Source organism: Pleurodeles waltl, chromosome 8 (genome assembly GCF_031143425.1).
Source record: "Pleurodeles waltl isolate 20211129_DDA chromosome 8, aPleWal1.hap1.20221129, whole genome shotgun sequence".
In the NCBI taxonomy this organism is placed as follows: Eukaryota; Metazoa; Chordata; class Amphibia; order Caudata; family Salamandridae; genus Pleurodeles; species Pleurodeles waltl.
Genome location: NC_090447.1, coordinates 88,076,443 through 88,094,596, shown reverse-complemented (window position 1 = coordinate 88,094,596; position 18,154 = coordinate 88,076,443). Strand labels below are relative to the sequence as shown.

Here is an 18,154-nt window from a genome sequence, read left to right as displayed (position 1 = left end):
TTAACTTTAATGTTTGAGTGGCAAAAACACATCTATGCTTTTGAGGTCGAAGGGGCCTGTGCCCTGTACTTGTGACTAGAAAAACCAAAGGTTTATGTCCTACATTGCCAGCTTCACCTGCATCGGGAAGCAAATCCCTACTATACACATCATTTATGCTCATTAATGACATTGTTGGTGCTTGCCTCGGGCTATCAGTCAGGTTCCTTTTTACAGGGTTAATATTCTGACCCTCCACCAAGGTAGTACAGTAGCCTGCACTGGCTGAGAAATAGGTCTATTTGTGGCCTGTTCTAATCCGTCCTGCAAGTCTTTTTTTTCGTTTCTAAGTGTAAAGTTGTTGCTGGAATATTACAAATAGATTTTTGACCGTATGTGTCAGGTACCACATGCCCAACCAGGAATGGCTCAAGAGCCTTGCTTGTGCGAGCACCCTCCTTAATCCCACATGTTTTCTCACTCACTTTTGTGGACAGATTTTGATCAGAGATTTTCTACTAATTACCATCTCTACTTTAAATTATATGAGACACGTTGGGTGCTCCTGCTTCCTTCATATTTAATGTATTTGTACCATGAAGGTGAATTGTTATAAACTATTTGTAAGTTGTCCTAATAAAACCTCCCCAAGCTGTTTTGCATGGTTTCTGGTACCATGTCACAACCCACCACCACTACCCATCACCACCGGAGACACAGAACAAGCAGCAGACAACCTCTGGAACTGGCTTACGGCAGGCGCTGACAAAGTTGCACTGCAGAAACACACCAATACCAAGAAACAAACATGACACTCCAACTGGTTCATGGAGGAATTCAAAACTCAGAAACTGGAATGCAGACAGAAGTAAAGAAAATGGCGCACCAGTAAAACCCCAGGGGACCGTAAACGCTTCAAAGAAGCCGTCAACAGATACTTCCACCTCCTGAAGAACACAAAGAAAATCATCTTAGCCACATGCATCATGAACGGCGCCTACAACAGCAAGAAACTCTTCAACATAGTCTGAGTTTACCAACCCATCGGCAACAGGAAACATTAATCTCTCGCAAGCTCTTTGCAACACCCTTGCAGACTTTTTTCACAACAAAATCAATACCATCTACCAAGACTTCACACCCCAAGCCCCTGCTGAGGACAGCATCAACAGCATCACACCAACCGACGCACACCCACACCAGCTAAACTTGTGGAACATCCTCTCAAAGAAGGAAACCATGTTCATCATGAGATCCATCCACTCCGGTTCATCATGAGATCCATCCACTCCGGAGCCACAGCAGACCCCTGCCCACACCATATCTTCAACCTCGGCAATCAACCCATCAGCAAAGAATTCACCAAATTCCTCAACTCCCCAATCACCACCGCCCAATTCCACCAGAAATGGAAGCACGCCATTGTGAAGCCACTGCTAAAGAAACCTTCCGCAGACCCAGAGGAGCCGAAGAACTACTGACCTGCCTACCTCCTCCCTTTCCCTGTCATGGTTATCGAGAAAGCCATCAATATCCAGCTCACCAGACACTTGGAGAACTACAACCTCTGGACCCCTCCCAATCAGGCTTCGTAGCAAACCACAGCACAGAGACAGCCTTAATCGCAGCCATGGACGACATCAGAATGCTACTCGACCGCGGAGAAATGGCAGTCTTTATTCTCCTCGACCACTCAACAGCCTTCAACACCGTATCCCACCACACACCTCTAAACAGACTCCACCAGATGAGCATCCGAGGAGCAGCCCTAAAGTGGATTTGCATCCTACCTTACAGGTAGAACACAAAAGGTCATCCTCCCGCTCTACTCCTCGCTCCCCAAGAATATCTCCTGTGGTGTACCCCAAGGCTTGTCCCTCAGCCCAACGTCTTCAACGTATACATGACACCCCTGGAAAACATCATCAGGAGTCATGGACTCAACATCTCCTACATGTACGACACCCAACTCATCCTCTCCCTTATCAACTACCACCAGGAACAAGTTCCAAAGATGCATGAAAGACGTAGCCATCTGAATGAACACCAACTGTCTCAAACTCAGCACCGACAAGACAGAAGTGCTTACTTTCAGGAAAGGCAAAGACACCCTCTGGAACAACGATCGGTGGCCTCCGGAGCTGGGACCAACCCCCAAACCCACCGAACACGCCCGCAAACATGGCATCATCCCCGACAGCCAGCTCTCCATGAATAAGCAGGTCAACGCCTTCTCCACCTCTTGCTTCCACATCCTCTGAATGCTCAGGAAGATCTTCATATTGCTCCCATCCAAAACCAGGAAAAGAGTCACACAAGCTCTTGTCACCAGCAGACTATACTAGGGCAACTCCCTCTATGTTGGAACTACCACCCACTCATGACGAAACTCAAGATTATCCAGAATACCGCAGCTAGACTCATCCTCGACCTCCCCAGATGGACTCGCATCACCCTTCACCTCAAGAAATTCCTCTGGCTACCAGAAGTTAAGAGATGCCAGTTCAAGCTTCTCACCCACGCCTGCAGGACTGTACACATTGAAGGACTGGCGTACCTCAACACTTGAGTGAACTTTCACTAACCTACCAGGAAACTCCACTCTGATTCCCTCTCCCTTGCAGCCACACGTTGCATCCATCGGGCGAGAATCCGAGGTTGCTCCTTCTCCCACCTGATGGCGAAGACCTGGAATTACCTCCCTCTGCACATCAAAGCCTCACCATCGCTCCAGTAGTTTAGGAGGGACCCATTACTTGAATGTTCAACCAATAGAAGATCAGGCAGTTCCTCGCCCCAGTGTCTCGAGACCCTCACGGGTGATGCTGCAGCACTCTGCAAATTTGATTGATTGACAGAAGGTATTTTTTGAGAGGTTTTGTTCATCCTACATTAAACCTGATGATCACATAGAGCGAACACCAGCGGCATTTGAGTGAGTTGATAGTAAAGGTTGAGGGTAGAGGTTGAGAGGTAATATTGTAATGGTAGCATTGCCTGAGAAATCTAAAAGGCTGTGGAGTCTGCTTCATCAAGTAAGTCCCACTACTCATTTTCAGCCTGGTCTCTCCCTGTACACAGTAAAGACTGCATGCAGGACCTGCTATGGAAGGAATCCATTTATTGACCGCTAGTGCAAGACTTCAAAGTCAAAAAATTACAACATGACAAGACGTTAAAGCAATCACAGTAAGAAATCCCACCAACACAGGCACAAGTTATACTAAGCAAAATTACACTAGGTATATCAGTTACGAATTTTACAATTCCGGAAGTGAGCCAGAAAGCCTTCTGCAAACATCAGGTTGTCAGAACTTTACGATGTACCTCTGCTTCTCTGATCTAACCTGTGCATCCCGGTTAATGGAATGCCAGTTCGAGGCAAATCCTGACGCATTCGAACCACAGAAAATTACCAATTGTCTTCTGAAGGCCTTTTAAGGAGTGTCTTGGTTGTGGATGAGTCTTGATAATGGCATGGGATTCAGTATGAGTTGTTGTATCTCAGGAATGGATTCTGCACTGGACGCTAGTAAAGTTTAAGATGCTGTGTGGGGACAAGACATCTGTGTTTCTAATTCTTGTGTTCTTGGGCAGTCTGTTATGTTGAATTGCCACAGGGTGGAAATAATGTCATAACAACTGAAATCATAAGGTATCCTTATCTGTTGTCCACCCCTTTAAGGATATCTTATAGGCCTGGAGTACCACCCACTTACAGTACAGTAGGCTGAAAGAATGTTCTCTCTTCCACATGTGGAAAGAGAGGGTACCTCATGACAGACTAGAACAAAAGTATCTGTGTAGGGAGTGAAAAATAGTCACTTTACCCATCTCTGTTCCAAATGGCTTCACTAAGAGAATCTCATGAAGGGACTTAACATGCTTGCTACAGTTACTGAAGTGGCACGGTGGTAAAACAAGCGAAGGGTGGGAATGCTACGCTGAGTAATTGTCAGTGGTTAGACTTATTGCAAGCATTCCTCCCATCACCCCTTGTCTGTTTCTAGTTACTGAAGCCAATACCCGGTGAAGACAATAGGCATCATAATGAAGAATAACAGATGCAGCGCTAGCACCAGTACTGAATATCAACCTGCAACGCACCTTCCAGGGGACCCTAATAACAATCTATCCTGCTAGTCCTCAAAACAATTAACCTGGACCCCGAAGAACTTGCCATGCACCAACCAGTTAAGCATTTACCATTCCTCCGAAAATGGATGAGGAAATTATCAGCAACGCGCTCCATGACCATATCAAGAGCAACCCACAGACTACAACAATCTACATAGAAGGTGATGCCACACAGAGCACGCAGTGCCTACTACCTTCTCATCCTTTTCAACCTCTCTACATTTCTCATTATTTACACTCATGAACTATGGGGCTGCAAACGATGCTGAGGCCAGTGGATAGGTCAGCTATGTGGTGAAGTAAAGCAAGAGTACCCAACCCCTGTTGCTTGAATACATATTTGCTAATGTAAAATACTCACCCTATGTCGAACGGGATAACATATTCTAAGGTTCTTTTTTTAAAACGTTTGCAATACATTTTGTCTTTTGTTCTACAAGATATTAATTCGTACTACATGTAAACTATAGACCTTCACTATTTTTCACTTATGTAGTTTCCGCATCGTTAATTACAGAACATTATCTGTATTATTTTTTCATCTCATAGGAGATTCTTCCGAAAAAGAAACACAAGCATGAAATTGATTACCCATTGCTTAGGTAGGATTTTTATAATTGGTTTACGATACACACTTGTGGCCCACAAACACTCACAACTATTACAAGTGTATATTATCAATCATCAATTCACTTAATGTTTTAATATTAATCAAATCAGTCAACTAATTTCTCCATGTGCACGTGTTAATCAGATGTTTTGAAGTCCTTCGTTGTCCAATCACTACTGAAATAAATATTAAATGGGTGGTCTCAATACTCTGTACTTAAAAATACAATTTTTTTAACTAATTTTATTAGTTTTGTGAATGAACACACAAGCATAGATCTGTGTATGCTTCTTGCATCTGGATAATAAATTGCACATGCCTCTCAGCTTGATGTCAGAGGATGGGCACCGCTGTTAACGGCGAGCGAAATGCATTCCTAGGTCAACTTTCTGAAGGCCCCTAAGATGCCTTTAGCAAACCAGACAGCTGCACTGTCTGGTAGACTGCGACCTAAAAACTGTTACAGTTACCGGGTGACGTCATGAGGGTGGCAAAGGACAACGGGCAGCTGCAATTAAATAGAATTTGAACATCGGGGCCCACACGTTAACAAGAGACTTGTACAAGTCACCAGACACCCCATCGGGGCCAGGGGCCTTCCCTCAGTAGAAGGTAAAAATAGCTGTTCTCACCTCTTCCCCCCCGAAAAATAATCCTCTGATGTACTCGGGGACGGGGTGAAGGGAGATCCTGGCCCTCATGGTTGGAAATGGGCTTGAAATTATCAATCCGTGCCTCTACCGCAATGGTTGAGGTCTGATTAGACAACGGATTGGAGCTGAACAGAGTGTGATTTACCACCCACCAGAGGGGATACTCTTTCCCTCACAGAGCTCACAGCAAGTAAGTTCTCTTGTTCCTCCTTCTCTAGATGACTCTTGCGCTCTTTGCGGACCGAGCTATATATTGCACTGGACTTCCTCACCTCTTTCCGGATATGTATGTTTTTTTGCTCAAGGCTACTAACAAATCCTTATGCGCCCGCAAGCATCTCTCATCAAACCATTCATCATGAGGTGGAGAAGACGGCGTCCGAGACCTGGAGAGTGCAGATTTAATGAATCTACAAATGTTTGAAAAAGACGCCAGAATAGTGGCATCAGGAGCATCCTCATTCAGACAGGTTGAAAAGTCAGATTGACATGTAGTGACCAATTTGCAGGTAAAACCAGTTGGAATAATCATGGCCCATTTAATCCTGTGTCCCTTATCAGTAATTAGTACCGGATCCTTAAATAATTATGCCTTATTCACTGGCTTTACATCCCATAACCAGGTGGCTGTCAAATGGTTGTGATCGCTGTGAGCATCCCAATCTACCTTAAAATTTGTAAGAGAAAGATATTGAAAGCAGAAACAAAAATATAATCATTAATGTAACTAGCACCCCTCTCCTTGAACATTTTCGTCCACTCTTCGGCACAGGTTTCCCCTCATTTCAAAAGGTTAATTAAGTTATAATCTGATCAAATTATTCATCATATTCTTTCCCAGTTGTGCTTGAGCTGGACCTGATCGGTGAGTGGTGACATAATATCACTCGCCATTTGTGTGACAAGCCATACAGGGATGTAGGTTAAAATCCCCCAACAACAAAATCATCGTAAACAAAGAATGGAAGAAATTATCTAAAAACCTTACAAGACTTATGACATTGTCATGATCATTTCTAACTGATGCAGAATTATAAACATTCACTATTAACATCCTGTACATATTTGGAAAGGTCAAAAGAACGCCAAGAATGTTGGGTGAGTTAGATGATCAACTCTACTTTACGGTTCAAACCCAGGTTGATGTGTCACTAGACCCTCTCTGGCAGGACTGCTAGATTAGGGAATGGCAGTGGCGGCAAGCATAATGTAACCGTCCATATGCAAACAACCCTGAGCATCCCAAGTTTTTGGGAGACAGATTATTTCATAGGTACACAACATCTTGGTCCATCCAACGTCAGATATTTTGCCATGGACCCCAGCTACACTCCAAGTTATCACTCTTATGTCATTGGGCAGGCTAGATGCATCGGGCATTACCAGTTCCTTTGCCTCAGATGTTAAGACCAGTCAGTCAGGGTCGTCAGGCTGAGCCAAAGGCTCAAAACGAATACTGAGCAACAAGCTAAGGGTCATGCCCGGGTGGAGAAGGCTGGCAGCACCACGGTGCAGCCCTGGGTATGCCCCCTCCCGTCACCCTCCTAAGGCCTCTCAGTGTGAGGCTGGTAGAAAAAAAACAGAAGAAATACTTAGATTCTATTGCTCAGAGCAACACTCTTCCTGAGAGTATATATACTGTGGCCCACCCACATGGCGTTGTGGAAATTTACGATTATGCAATCACCAGGGAATGTTGTCTTAGAGGACCCTATCCATCCAACTCTATAGTCTATAATGATCTCTTTGAATAAGAACTGTGCAGGTTTAACCCTATTTGACAGCCAATGAGTGACCTTGTTTTTGAGCTACTCAAAACAGTTTTCTTATTAAGAGGGGAAACATTTGTCATTATGAGTACATTGGGGGTCGAGGCAAGGGACAGCTGATAACCATCACATTGACTCTCTCCAGAAGCTGCCATTGGAGTGGGCAAATTTAGCAACGCAGAGTTTTTTGTATTTGCTCTAGCGCCTTCCCTGCATACTCTGTCCAAATTATTAATAGAAGGGGGCTCGGAATCCATGGATGGGGTTACCTGCATAACCACATTTGCAGGACGGAGCAATAGACAACAATAATCGAGAGAAGCCTCAGAGGGCATGATGGTAGACAAATACTTCACAGGACCTCCGAGGGGAGTAATGTTGCAACAATTTAGATCCAACTGATCTTCCATATTCGTGATCTTCTCTGTGAGAAGCCCCACTGTAAGGAAGGACAGTGTAGTCTTGTTTGTTCTAGGTCTTTTGTCAGCCACATTGGTGGATTCAAACTGCCTCTTCCCCATGACCGAGTTGACCTTGATAATACTAATGGGATTACCACCCAGATTCTACAGGACTCCGCAAAACAGAAGGGGACCTTATCAGCAAATGCTGCCACATCAAAGAACTCACCGGTAGATCAATAATCCTGGTACAAATGTTGGAGTAGTGGCCCAGCGCAGCCTCTTCCAGTTTCTGATGGGCCCGCGCCTGGCCTTCACCTCATATGTCCCCAGCGCAGCGGGACAACTACAGCACTTAAAAGTGCATCCTCCAGGTCCACGCGCTCAGCTTAGGTGTGTATTGCGAGGAAACGTTGTTCAATGACAGCAGAACATACTTTTTGGTTTTGGAGAATCATCCTGTAACAGTACTTGTTCGACAGTAGTTAGTGGCTCTGCTGTCCCCCTTCAGGCATTTTGAGAAACACAAGCACCTCGATGATGGGAGCTGCAGACAGGGACCCTGGCGGGTGCCTTCCTGCATACTACAGTTAAATGCCTTCTTTAATCCATTTATCACATATATTCACAATTTTGCAGTTATAGGAAAAATAAAGTTAGTATGAGAGGAGGAGGATGGACCTGGTTGGAGCCTGTATTGATATATGTGCTAAAGTTTCAAGAATCAGTCTTTTTTGATGGATGTAATGGCAAAGTGACACATATTCATTACATGGCCATGATCACCTATAAACGTTCAATACAAACACTCTGTACTGTGCTACATTGTTGCTTGAAAATAGTCTTAAAGAAATATTTCTACACAACCGTCGTTCCAAATTACTTGTACTACTCTTCTACCTAAACCTTTGCCTAACTCTGGTTTTATTATTGCCTTTTTTTTTTTTTTTTTTTTTAAGGAAACTTTACCTGGCTTCAAATGGATTGGCAATCGCACGAAAGAGCTTCTGGATGATGGAAAAGACGTTCTCTTTGCATTCGAAGAGTCTATTGGTATGTTGTACTTTGTAGTACTCAGCTGGTGTTTGTTTCTAGTGGAATGATGTCATGTGAGGGAATATTAGAAATGTGAGTTATTAGCTGCCACCCCTTTCATCTTGCAGATCCAAGATATGCATTGATAACATAAAAAAAGCTATGCATTTAAATCTGAAACATTTTTACTGTACAGGGGGATTTGTCATTAACATACAATTCTAACACGCTTGCAATGACATACAGAAGAATTGTCATTCTTAGGTGATCTAAAACATTATCCCATGATAGCATTTCTCCTTTCGTATATGTGAACATGAGCAACCTTTTCTCATTATGTTCTCTTTTGAGAAGACCAATGCTTAATTTGTGTTGGTGATTTTCACCAGCAAGTAGACTTCAATCAAATAATCAATCAATAAATTTGTTGAGCGCGCTACTCACCCGGTAGGGTCTCAAGGTGCTGGGGTGAGAGGGTGTGGGGGGTGCTACTGCTCGAAGAGCCAGGTTTTGAGGCGCTTTCTGAAGGACAGGAGGTCCTGCGTCTTGCGTAAGTTGGTGGGGAGGGAGTTCCAGGTTTAGCGGCGAGGTGGGAGAAGGACCTGCCGCCGGATGTGGTGCAGTGAATGCGAGGGACTGTTGCGAGGTCGGCGGGGCGGAGCTGGCGTGTCAGGATGTGGAAGTTAAGTCGATCGTTGAGGTAGGCCGGTCCGGTGTTGTGGAGGGCTTTGTGAGCGTGGATTAGGATTTTGAAGACGATCCATTTGTTGACAGGTAGCCAGTGAGGGTTCTGAGGTGGGCAGAGATGTGTTCGTGGCGAGGGAGTTTGAGGATGAGATGTGCTGATGTGTTCTGGATGCGCTGGAGTTTTCTCTGGAGCTTGGGCGTAGTTCCTGCGTAGAGGGCGTTGCTGTAGTCCAGTCTGCTGCTGATGAGGGCGTGGGTGACCATTCTTCTGGTTTCTACAGGAATCCACCTGAAGTCTTGTGGAGCATACAAAGGGTGTTGAAGCATGAGGACGAGATGGCGTTGACTTGCTGGGTCATGGAGAGAGAAGAGTCTAGTATGAAGTCAAGCTTGTGTGCGTGGGTGGTGGGTGTCGGGGGCGGCCCCAGAGTGGCCGGCCACCAGGAGTCGTCCCATGCTGACTTGTTGGGTCCAAAGATGATGATCTCGTTTTTTTCTGAGTTCAGCTTGAGGTGGCTTGCTGTCATCTAGGTAGCGATGGCGAGAAGTCCGGGGAGGTTGTTATTGGCGGTTGCAGGGTTCCTCGTGAGGGAGAGGATGAGCTGGGTGTTTTCAGCGTAGGAAATGATGTTGAGGCCGTGGGGTTGGACGATGCTGGTGAGCGGAGCAGTGTAGATATTGAAGAGGGTGGGGCTGAGTGAGGATCCCTGGGGGACTCCGCATATGGTCTTGGTGGCCTTTGACCGGAACGGGGGGAGGCAAACTCTTTGTGTTCTTTCGGAGAGGAAGGAGGTGAGTCAGTCCAGGGCTTTGTGGCGAATTCCGGCATCGAAGAGGCGTGTGCGAAGGGTTTGGTGGCATATGGTGTCGAAGGCTGTGGAAAGGTTGAGAAGGATGAGGGCAACGGTTTCACCTTTGTCAAGCCTGATGTAGGCGATGAGGGTGGTTTCAGTGCTGTGGTTTTTGCGGAATCCAGACTGGGAGACATTGAGCAGGCTGTTGTCCTCCAGGAAGCGTGAAGGTTGGTTGTTGACTATCTTCTCTATGACCTTTGCGGGGAAGGGGAGTAGGGAGATAGGTCAGTAGTTTTTTAGGTCTTCGGGTTTGGCTTTAGGTTTCTTTGAGAAAGGTGTTGACTTCGGCGTGTTTCCAGCTTTCCGGAAAAAAAGTGGCGGTCTCGAAGGACCTGTTGATGATGGTCCAGAGCTGGGGAGTGATGACTTGGCTGGCCTTATTGAAGACATAGTGAGGGCAGGGGTCTGTTGCAGAGCCTGAGTGGATGGTGCTCATGGTTTTGGTGGTTTCTTCATCGTTCGTGGAGGTCCAGGTGCTCAGTACGTTGGAGCGGCAGGGTGCGATGGGGTTGACCGTGTCAGTGGCGGGGGATGGCGCTGCAAAGCTTCCCCGTATGTCTGCGATCTTGCGGTGGAAGTAGATGGAGAGGGAGTCGCACAGGTCTTGTGAGTGGGGAGGGTTGATGGAGCAGGATTTGCGGTTGGTGAGTTCCTTGATGATGTTGTTGAATAGTTCCTTGCTGTTGCTGTGTGCGTTGTTGTCTATCCGCTCTTTGTAGAAGGATCTTTTGGTGGTGCGGATGAGCTGGTGGTGTTTGCGCATGACTGATTTGAGGGCAGTGAAGTTGCTCACTGATTGTTCTTGGCGCCAGGTTTTCTCAGTTTTCCGGCGTTCTCGTTTGGAGGCCTGAAGTTATGCGGTGAACCAGGGAGCTTTATTGTTGATGCAGGTGTTGTTGGTTTTCTTGAGTGGAGCGAGGGTGTTGGCGCAGTTGTTGAGACATCATTTGAGATTGAGGGCGTCGGTGTTGGGGTCGTTGGTTTTGGGTGGTGGGGATTGGGCGAGGTTGGAGATCAGCTGTTCCTTGGAGATCTTGTTCCACTTGCGGTGATGGATCGGATGTTGTTGGTGGTGGGCTTCAGGAAGGAAAAGTGAATGCAGTGGTGGTCGGTCCAGTGGAGTTCAGTGGTGTGAGTGAAGGTGATCTGGCTGCTGGAGGAGAATATGGCGTCAACCGCGTGCCCGGCTGAGTGGGTGGGCGAGGTGACCAGTTGCTTGAGGCCGAGGTTTGCGAGGTTGTCCAACAGGGCAGTGGAGTTGCAGTCGCTGGTGCTCTCCAGGTGGAAATTTAGGTCGCAGAGGAGCAGGTAGTTCGGGGAGGCGAGGGCGTGGGAGCTGATTTTGTCGGCAATGGCGTCGCAGAATTGGGGGTGTGGGCCTGGTGGTCTGTAGATGAGGGTGGTTCCTCTCAGGGGGGTGTTGGCGTTGATGTGTATCTGAAAGTGTAGGTGCTCTGCGGCATCCAGGGTGTTGTTGGTGTTGGTGGAGATCCTGATGAAAGTTCTGTGTACTACGGTCTCTTCGGGTGATTTTGTATCCCTCCGGGATGGCTATGGCAATGTCTGGTTCAGATGAGAGGTTCATCCATGTTTCAGTGAGGAAGGCGATGTAAGGGGAGGCTGTCGGGAGTAGGTCCCAGAGCTCAATGGCATGCTTGTGGATGGAGCGGGTGATGAGGATGCAGCTGAGATGTTTGGGGTGTCTGGCGTTGGTGTGGTGCTTGGTTGGCTTGATTGCAGGAGAAATGGCATGAGCGGCAGATGAAAAGTCTGTGGGTGTGCCTGAGATCAGCCTGGGCGCAGGGGGTTGTGAGGGGGCAGAGCCGCAGGGGACGCAGCGGCGGGGACAGGGAAGCCGGGCAGAACCGGAAAAAGGCAGAGACAGCAGGAAAACTGGCAAAAGGAAAAATGGGAAAAACAGAGCAAAACTGAAAAACGGGCACAGAAAAACAGAAAACACAAGATAACAAGACTAACACACAATACTTACGCCTACCACTAGACACCAGGGATGAGGCGCAGGCGGGTGCCTGCCGGTGGTGGAGGTCCTTGAACCCGCAGCAGCAGCAGCGAGGGCAGGGTCAGGAGCACGAGGGCAGTCCAGTGGCGACTTGGGGAATTATAATTCCACCATCCTCCTTCGTGCGTTAGTCCCCAAGTCCTAATCATTAATGTTCAATTTTTGCTTGTGTCTTTCTGGATCCACTATGGTCCTGGCATCCATGTGATGTTAAGTTCAGTAGCCCCTCTTACCAGAGCATTTTTGTAAATGTAAGGATATCATTTACTGGGGATGTCCTAGATGGGGACTCAAGTGGAGAGTTTAGAGTACAAGAAAAATGTGTTGAATTGGAATATGGTGATCTTGAACATGATCTGAAGCGTGATAAACACATAGATCCTCTGTCAGAAGGTGTTCTTGGTGGTGGTGTCCGAATTGGATATAGAGGTTTCCATTTCCTAATGGGTGACATGGAAGTGGCTTTTGAGTACCTTCTAACTGGCGACAGATTCAAATGCTGTACTTGAGTCTGTAGAGGGTCATCTGCAGGTATTAGAGGCCTTATAGGACAAAGCGGTGTATCCAAATGAGCCATTGGAGCCTCCGACGCCCAAGATGCAGAAGAATGAAAGGAAGGAGACACACCATTCTTGGGAAACGAAAGTCTGATTTGAGAAATTCTTCTATCGAGATATAGGATCGACATTGTGAAAGCCTTTTTTGTCGATAATGTACTCTTTGGCAGCAAAAGGTGTATTTTTTACGTGAAATGCCAGTCTTCGAGGGCGAACGGTGAGATTTTGATGTTGAATGTTGTGATTTTGATGTTGAATGAGAGTGTGATGGCGGTGCAGTTGGAGCCGTTGTGGTTTTCATCATCGATGGTGGTGACAATCTTGACATCGATTTGGATGTGGAACGGTGATGATGTGTTGACGTCAACCCTTCCCTGGAGGGCAAACAAGTCTGCACCATAGCTCTCAACGACGATGTTTTTGACTTCGGTGATGGGTATCGCTGTCTGGGATGACATTTTCTATCTGTAGATCTCCCTCTGTTGGGAGTACATACCAGATTGTTCTATGCTTTTCAGCAGAAGGGCGAGATCATGATCCTTCTATTATTTTCTTTGTTTTTCTCTCATTTTCTGCTTCCATATCTTGCATCAAACCTCACAGGCTAATGCCCTCCCTGTCTAAGGGCCTCATTCTGACCGTGGCGGTAATTACCGCCATGGCAGAGGTCGGCGGTAGCACCGCCAACAGGCTGGCGGTGCACCGCTAGGCATTCTGACCGCGGCAGTTCAGCCGCGGCCAGAAACGGAAAGTCGGCGGTGTACCGCCGACTTCCCGCTGCCCTTGAGAATCCTCCATGGCGGCGGAGCGCGCTCCGCCGCCATGGGGATTCTGACACCCCCTACCGCCATTCGGTTCCTGGCGGGTCTCCCGCCAGGAACAGGATGGCGGTAGGGGGTGCCGCGGGGCCCCCGTCGCACCTTCCCACTCCGCCGGCTCCATTCTGAGCCGGCGTCCTCGTGGGAAGGGTGTTTCCCGCTGGGCTGGCGGGCGGACTTTCGGCGGTCGCCCGCCAGCCCAGTGGGAAAGCCAGAATGACCGCCGCGGTCTTTCGGCGGGAACCGCTTGGCGGGCGGCGACCGCCATCCGCCACAGTCAGAATCACCCCCTAAGTGTCTTCTTTGACATTGTCTTACAACTGTCACACCTTTTTGTATGGTATGATGGTGAAAGACAAATCACACAGACCTTCTGAGCATCCAAGTTTGCATTCTTCCTTCTACATGAAGGGCAATTTGCAAATAGTGAAGGCATTCTGTCTAAAAAATGTGTCAGTATCAGGAAAAATGCATTTTCTCATTAGATAGGATGTTAATATATCGAGTAAAATACTTTGAAAAAGCACTGAAGATGAAAGTACACGTCTTAAAGGGGTGAAAAAATACGTGCTGTGTTCAGAGATCCTACCTGTAGGAGCCAGAAAAAAAGAACTGACTCTCACAGACAAACAGCCTCTACAGTGCTTTGTGGGATACGGTGCTTCTGGGGTTCTTGAAGGAACAGGCTTCTTTTTAACATCTGTCCGTGTTAGTCTATCAGGCTGCATCTTCTCCTCATGTTTTTGGTTGACATTCAGCTTTTTCTATGACAGTGGTGCACATTCAAAAAGCTGTTTAGTGGCTTTGACTCTTGGTTCTGCAGCATTCTTAAGGAAAATACATCTCTGACACACTAAATTTAGACTTTTTAGAAAATTAATCTTGAGTGATGGACATTATTCTATTACATTTTACTAAGATTTAAGTATGTTAAAGAAGGTGCTTTTGGGGGTCGCGAAATAAATCAACGTTTTTATTTCAGTCTTCATACCTACGATGCAGATCTAGAACTACAGGTATGTAACTTTTCCTTACTGGGGCGACCGAAGCTGTGACATCCACGTGCTACATAGGCACACTCCAACATGGCGTGCTGCAGGCCTGCTCTGGCAAAGTGTTGCAGCCAGAAATTCTTGCATCCATGTTTATGGCAAATCACCTTACATAATTATCTCTCTGAGAAGCAAAGACCACTTTTCAGTGTAACATATTTTCCACTTTAAGTAATTGAAATAGCATTTAGTGACTGTTACAATGCACAGTTGAAATTAGTGATTTGTTCTCAATATCTAAAGCAGAGCAGTATGAAGCAATGCTCAAAGTACTGCATGACCACTTTTTGCCTACTCTTAATGAAATTAACAGTTTGCTAAGAACATCAGACCTTCGCATGCATTTTATCTTTTGAATGGTGATCCTTTCGGGGAAAGAATGCTTAGTCGTTTTTTCTAGTGAATGCACTAGAGGAGTCTGTACGATAATTAGTTTTGGAAGCATTGAGCTCATCCTTCGTGACTTCAGTACAGAAGATATGTAGTTCCTATTGCTGGACTTTTTATTTTTTGCTCCTAGGCAGTGCACAAACAGAACTGGGATATTTTGGACATCATGGAGGGAATAATGTAGGCTGATGAGGTGGGATGGAAAGCCAAGCTGGAAACGCATGAAATCAGCAGGGAGGGATTAAAAAGGAAATATTGATAAACACTAGCATACTACAGGAAGGGTGTCTAATTGCACATGAATGGGGGCTTGTAAAAAACTCAGAACAGATTAGGGAGAATAGTAGAACAAGCAGAGAGGGACACCGATGTTGGTAATTCATGGCATGTTGGGAATATACATGGTGTGATGGTGCCCACACATGGCAAAATGCTGTCCATTGTATATTGATGGTAATCCTTGGCATTGTGTGGTGGTGCCCACACTTGACAATGTTGGCCTGTCAACACTGTGGCAGAGGTTGGTATAAGGATAACTTCCATGGCATGATGGTACGCACCACTGGTATTGCTGGCCTTGGCATATTGATGTTAATTATTGCTTTTGGATGGACATCCACCATTTACTGGTGTACTGCAGGCTCCAGCTCTATATTGGTAATTAATGGCATATTGTGAGCATCCATTTGATAAGATGTTGATGCAGGAGCATGCCAGGCAAATTGTTCATACATGGATGTAGCACATGCAAGGGCAAGATGGAAACGAATATTTGAAGTTTGGGCAGCACACCTTGTTCACAAAAAAGAAAAAGGTGCTATCCCAGGATAGAAAGCATGTTTCTGTCTGTGTTTGTATGAAAATAATAAACATTTCTCTTGGAAAATATTTCAAAATGAAAAGCTTATATTTTATTGAAAATGTGCATTTGGTAACAGAGTATCATAACTGCTAATATCTTGCCTCATAAATGCAGGTGACGTCAGGCATTTAGGAGGGTGATCCCAGTAAGGTCAGAGGTGATTTAACACTTTTGGAGGGATAAAGGTTTGAAAAGAAGGTGACTGCATTAAAGTCTGTGGAGGCATTTTGTTTGTCAGGTGGGTGAATAGAAGTAAAAAAAAAAAAGGGTTACATTCGCGAAATGCAGATTAATTGACAGGTATCCATTATTGTTTATAAATATATAAATTCAAGGCAGGCATTTGACTAACATTCACTCACACTGTCTGAAACCCTAATCTGTCTGCTTGCAGGACCTGCAGCAACCCAAACTTAAGCAAGTGAAGTAGAATGGCTAAGTTCTCTTTTGGGCACCACCATAGCTCAGGTTTCTACTGTATGTCACATGTGAATGAGTCCTCGGAATAGCTCTGGGCTCAATTTACATATTGGCTACATTTCACAGGTCTGAACTATTCTTTCACTCTCTTAGACTCCTGTGGGCTACTGCTACAGCTACACCATAACATAGAATGTTTCAGTGGTTAATTCAGTGTTTCTGACCCATGGAAAAGGCTCAACTGTCAAGACAACAGACAAGGAGCAGACATCTACCTTCAGAGATGGATTCTTTTGTGGACAGTGAAAGCTTTGTGCAGATTGCCCCAATGTTAAATGCCTTTATTGCTATCAATCAAAGAATAAGCCTGCTTGATGTGACATTCGTCAGACTTTTTTTTACCAAAGATCTTCAGGAATTAGGAAAGAAGATTGACTTCATATATTCTCTAGAGGAAATATTCCTTCTATAAAGCGGATGCCCCCTCGTCAGGATATGATTCCATGTGCAGTATTCCACTTAGCACTTCCGCAAAGGTTGGCGAACGCGGAAGTATTAAGAATTTCCACTTGTGGAATTTTCCTGTACAGTGTCACAATTCACCTCAGAAAGGTGAGACGAGTTTCCTCTGACAAGGAATCGAGAAAGGGTTTGGAGCACTCTGCATCCAAGATGTGGTAAAAATCCATCTCTTTAAAGTGCTTGTCAGAATTTCCCCCTAACCTGTCAACTAAGGGAAACTTCTCCAGAAAGGAGCACAGTCGACGGTTGCTCCATTGAGGACAAGGAACGCCCCATTGATTACTACCTTGTAAACAGCTACGCCCCCCCCCCCCTCCTTAACTAACCAATTGATAGTTATGAGTCTGTCAAACTTGTCAGTTGACAATGATGAAGACTCTGTCAGCAGCTCTGGAACAGCACTACAATATATCTATCACTTTTTCTAGATTTTCCACTGTCTTTTCCACAAACTCAGACTTTACATTTGAAATTATCTGTACAACTCCCATGTTCTGGCTTTATAGCTAGCTAGGTGCTGACATGATTTGGAGCAGTTGTATGCTGCCTACACACCAGTGCAACTGGATGTGCAGTAAATCCTGGACTGTGATTCCACTGCAGAAGCAGGCTTATGAAGATAGATGTAATAATGACAAGCATCTTAGACATTAGGAGTGTCCATACGGTGCCAGGCAGCACTGTCATCACACACTAATATTGCAGGGGCTGGTAGACTTCCTGAATACCCTGGAACTGATGATTAACACGTTACAGTGGCTGATTCCACAGCTGCAGTCTTGCATTCCAGTTCCTCAGCAGATGCCTGCTCCTGTACCTGAGCAACATCCTCAGCTTTGGTCTAACCCCCATTGGTAGGGCCTTCAAAAAAACAACATAGTTGCTGCTAAAAGCCCCCATTGCTTCCTAAGCAGCCACTTTCCCCAGTACACTCAGTAACTCCTACACCTTGTTACATAGGGGTCGTTCGGATTTTCTGCACCGCGATAAGGGGGACGAACCAGAGGAGGTGGAAGAAGGCGAGCTTTTTTTGGATGAACTGGGCAATGAGAAAGACCAACAAGAGGTCAAAGACTAGATACTTTGTTGTCCCTGATGAAGGCCATAAATCACAGAACCTAGGGCTCATTGCACTCCCTATTGGTTCATATGATTTTTATAAAGTAAAATGAGCAATCTCTGAAAATAATATAGAAAACAGATTGCCCATAGCCAATTTAAGATACACCACCCAATCTACCACTTTCCCCGACACTTAAGAAGAGGGTACCATCCCTTTGTTTGAAAAACACCAAACAAGGAGCCCCTTGGGGGTCCGGGGTTAGGCCGCTGGCTATTGCAGCACCTACCCAGAGAGGAGCACAGCCCAATGATGAAGCATGTCACTT

General features: G+C 45.9%; 1 protein-coding gene across 1 annotated transcript in view; it reads left to right on the top strand.

Annotated features, from left to right (window-relative positions):
• Positions 1–18,154, top strand: part of PGM2L1 (phosphoglucomutase 2 like 1) — a 522,422-nt gene that overhangs the window by 320,832 nt on the left and 183,436 nt on the right. The window contains exon 10 of the mRNA XM_069203801.1: positions 8,509–8,602. Coding sequence (XP_069059902.1) covers positions 8,509–8,602 — 94 coding nt within the window. The remainder of the gene's footprint in view (positions 1–8,508; positions 8,603–18,154) is intronic.